Source organism: Poromitra crassiceps (genome assembly GCF_964638095.1).
Source record: "Poromitra crassiceps genome assembly, chromosome: 10".
In the NCBI taxonomy this organism is placed as follows: Eukaryota; Metazoa; Chordata; class Actinopteri; order Beryciformes; family Melamphaidae; genus Poromitra; species Poromitra crassiceps.
In genome coordinates, this window is record NC_139631.1 from 13,568,055 (window position 1) to 13,571,567 (window position 3,513).

Below are 3,513 nucleotides of genomic sequence, written 5' to 3' on the forward strand. Positions count from 1 at the left end.
CTTCATCTTCTAGCCTACTTGCAATATAACAGCTTTAATACAAATTTGGCTCTCGTGCGTGAAAACAAACATCTGCATGTGCTGGTTAGCTGAAGACAAATCAGGGCTCAGATTGGAGTTCTTCATCAACAAGATGTGACTGATTGTGTGCTTGAGACAGTCTTAAAGCTCTTTTAAAGACATTTTGTCCTGAGGTTTCACCTCATCTTACACCTCTAGTCTGAGCTGCCACCATGGCCAGACAAGACACCCCGCTCTTCCTGCAGGGCTTTGACCTGGGCGGTCACTTCGTCGACCTGCGACCTCTCGGCACGGGTGTCACGGGCCTGGTGCTGTCAGCGCTGGACCAGCGCACCGGGCAGCGCGTGGCCGTTAAAAAGCTGGTGATGCGCGACGCCGTGTCGGTCAAACACGGGCTGCGCGAGGTCAAGATCACCCAGCGGCTGCACCATGAGAACGTGGTGCGCGTGCACGAGGTGCTGGCGCCGTACGGACAGCCGCTGCCCCGCGACCCCACCCTGCTCAGTGCCCTGTACATCGTCCAGGAGTGCATGGAGACGGACCTGGCTCGGCTGCTGGAACCAGGACCCCTACCCACAGGTATGAGAAGCAAAGGGCAAGTGGAAAATAGATTTCACATCTGATATTCCTGTGATCTTGGACAGTTAGAGGCTAAATGTGTAATTAAAGCCTGGTTCCTCCTGATGAATCACTACAGCTTCTCTGGCTTTGTTTACATTGTGATTCATTGGATTGAGCACCAATTTTAATTAATCTCTTAATTAATTGCTGCAGCCTTTGATACAATAATAGAACATGAGCTTTATGCTATAAGGAAGCTTAACATGAATTTTCAGTGTTTTCCTGTGAAACATTTGTACGCATGTTTGAAAGTACTGGAGTAACACAGAGCTTTATTTTGGAGTAGAATGTGCCAAAAAGGTCGCCACCACAAGTCAAACATTTTAAGAACAAAATTACCCAGAAAGCAATGCAATATAATCTGTGTCTTTCTGGCCTGGACAGGTCACGCTACTTTGCTGTTCTACCAGCTGCTGCGCGGCCTGAAGTTCATCCACTCAGCGAACGTGCTGCACAGAGACCTGAAGCCTGCGAACATCTTCATCAACACAGACCAACTGCTGCTCAAGATAGGAGACTTTGGGCTGGCCAGGATAGTCGACCCTCACTACTCTCACAAGGTAAACGGCAAGACCCACTCAGGAAGCTTTCACTATTTGTTTTATTTTTATTGATCCTTTATTTATCCAGGGTAATCACATTGAGATTTCCGTCTCTTTTTCAAGTGAGCCCTGACTGTTGACTGTATTGTTTGTAGCGATAGAGCGTTAGGTAATGTTGCCTATATGAGACCTCCCATTCCCTGTCCCTGTCTCACCCCCAGTGCCTTTTGAAAAATGGCGTACTTGGATACATGTCATGATATAGAAATGTCTCTACTGTAAACGATAAAGTCAGTCAAGTGGACGAAGTCAGTGAGCGGAAGAAGGATTTTTCACTCTATATTCCGCACGCGGTGTGTGGGCAGTTTTCATGCAATGTGTGGCTGCTGCTGATCGCTGAACATAGGGGGAAACACTGTAGCATATTATGATCTCTTTCTTTGAGGTAGAGCTGTTATCAGGAAGAGATAGAGGTGTTGTTATCAGACAGCAGCACAAAAACCCTTGTCCTTGACTGTCTAGCAGTGGAGGAGATACTGCTTTGAAAGGATCTTCCTATCCACCTTATTTTTGAATGCCCCACTGTAAAAAAGAATCGTGGGTACAAGGTCCGGTTTAGCGTGACTCATTGTTGCCGCGACCCGAATTATAAACCGGAAGCTGGAGTCCGTTATAAAAGTTATAAATATAGTCACGTTATAAACAATTAACCAACGCTGGAGGTCCGTATGGAAACTCGAAATGTGTGTTACTCGAAATGGTTAAAAGTTAAATCAATTTGGTGGCGTTTTACTGCCATGTAACATAGCTAGCTAGCCGCTAACATTAGCCACAGTTAGTAGCCGACTACCCACAATGCATTACGTTATCCCAGCACCCGAACGCAGAGCAGAATGGCTCTGCTGTAAAAGGGTAAAATCCTCTAGACGTGTTTTTTGTCGGGGGCTGGGGATTATCTAAATTGGTTACACCGGAAATAGAACCCATAGTTAACGTAAGGCAAAATGGCCGCCAAAAATAAGGTGGATAGAGAGGGTATGCATGTGATGTCACAGAGGCAGAAGTCACTGTGGGGTCACGCCCACTGAGTCACAGCAAGACTGAGCTTGAATGCAGTAATCAGCCTAGATAACTGACACCTGCTGCTCAGGGAGGAACTTGACACTCATTTTGACACTCATTCCCGATTGAGGGGGCGTGTTCCAGTGGGTGTGCATACCCTCTATTGAAAATCAACAGGTTTTTTATTTCCAATGTGATGAAATGGTCTGTCTGTCCGACGGCCTGACTGTTTACCGCCGGTCGGATTTTGCAGAAACTTGGAGGAATGATGCATTATCAACATTCACATTGTGTTGTGTTCTAGTGTTTATAACATTATAGCTCCTGAAGGGTTTTTAGACTATAAAGGTCTGATTGTGACGGCATTGAATCATTTTGGCAGTGTTTTCTGACGTCTAAAAATGATAGTCATTGATAAGATAAGCAAAGGTCAGATTTGACTCTTGAGGGAGGATGCATGTCGTTACTGATTTGTATCAGTCATGGGGGACGACACGTTTACTGTTGCCTTGTTTCCTTTTGTGTGTGTGTGTGTAGTGTGTGTGTGTGTGTGTGTGTGTGTGTGTGTGTGTGTGTGTGTGTGTAGTAGTGTGTACGTGTATTTGTTATTCTCTGGCTCGCATTGATTGGAAACCTAACATCAAAACAGTGTGACCTACAGTAGCTTAGTTTTAGTCAGTTGCTGCAGCACGACTGATGCTGCCGACCTCTCCAGCCCAAACTGGTATTAAAGTCTTCTTCTTTCCAACCCTGGATCAAGTTGTGTCTAAACAGACTCTGAGATGAGCCGGTCCAGTCTAATCAGACTGAGATTAACATGTCCAGACTCTGAGATTAACCTGTCCAGTCTAATCAGACTGAGATTAACATGTCCAGACTCTGAGATTAACCTGTCCAATGTGGATGAATGGCTGAGCGATGCGACTATTTACTGCTCCATTGTGCTGCTTTATTATGGACGAGGATCCCAGAGCAATACTGTAACACTAGCAGTGTGTGTGTGTGGGTGTGTGTGTGTGTGTGTGTGTGTGTGTGTGTGTGTGTGTGTGTGTGTGGAGAGAGGAGCTCTTGTGAAAGGCGATCTTTGTCGACCGAGAGCACAGGACATCAGCAGGGTGCAGACAGGGGGGCAGAGGATAGATGGATGGGGCGATGGGGGGGTGAGGTGTGTGCGGGGAAGGGGGGGGGGGGGGTCGAGAACAAAATGAGGAACAGGGGTGAGAGAAAGTGAGAGAGGGAGAAAAGTGAGAGGTGAGGACAAAGTGCA

General features: G+C 46.6%; 1 protein-coding gene across 1 annotated transcript in view; it reads left to right on the forward strand.

Annotated features, from left to right (window-relative positions):
• Positions 1–233: 233 nt before the first annotated feature.
• The window catches only part of mapk4 (mitogen-activated protein kinase 4), a gene marked incomplete at both ends in the record, with an annotated part of 16,071 nt that continues 12,791 nt past the window's right edge, over positions 234–3,513 (forward strand). Inside the window, 2 exons of the mRNA XM_083645284.1 lie at positions 234–600; positions 1,027–1,202. Coding sequence (XP_083501410.1) covers positions 234–600; positions 1,027–1,202 — 543 coding nt within the window. The remainder of the gene's footprint in view (positions 601–1,026; positions 1,203–3,513) is intronic.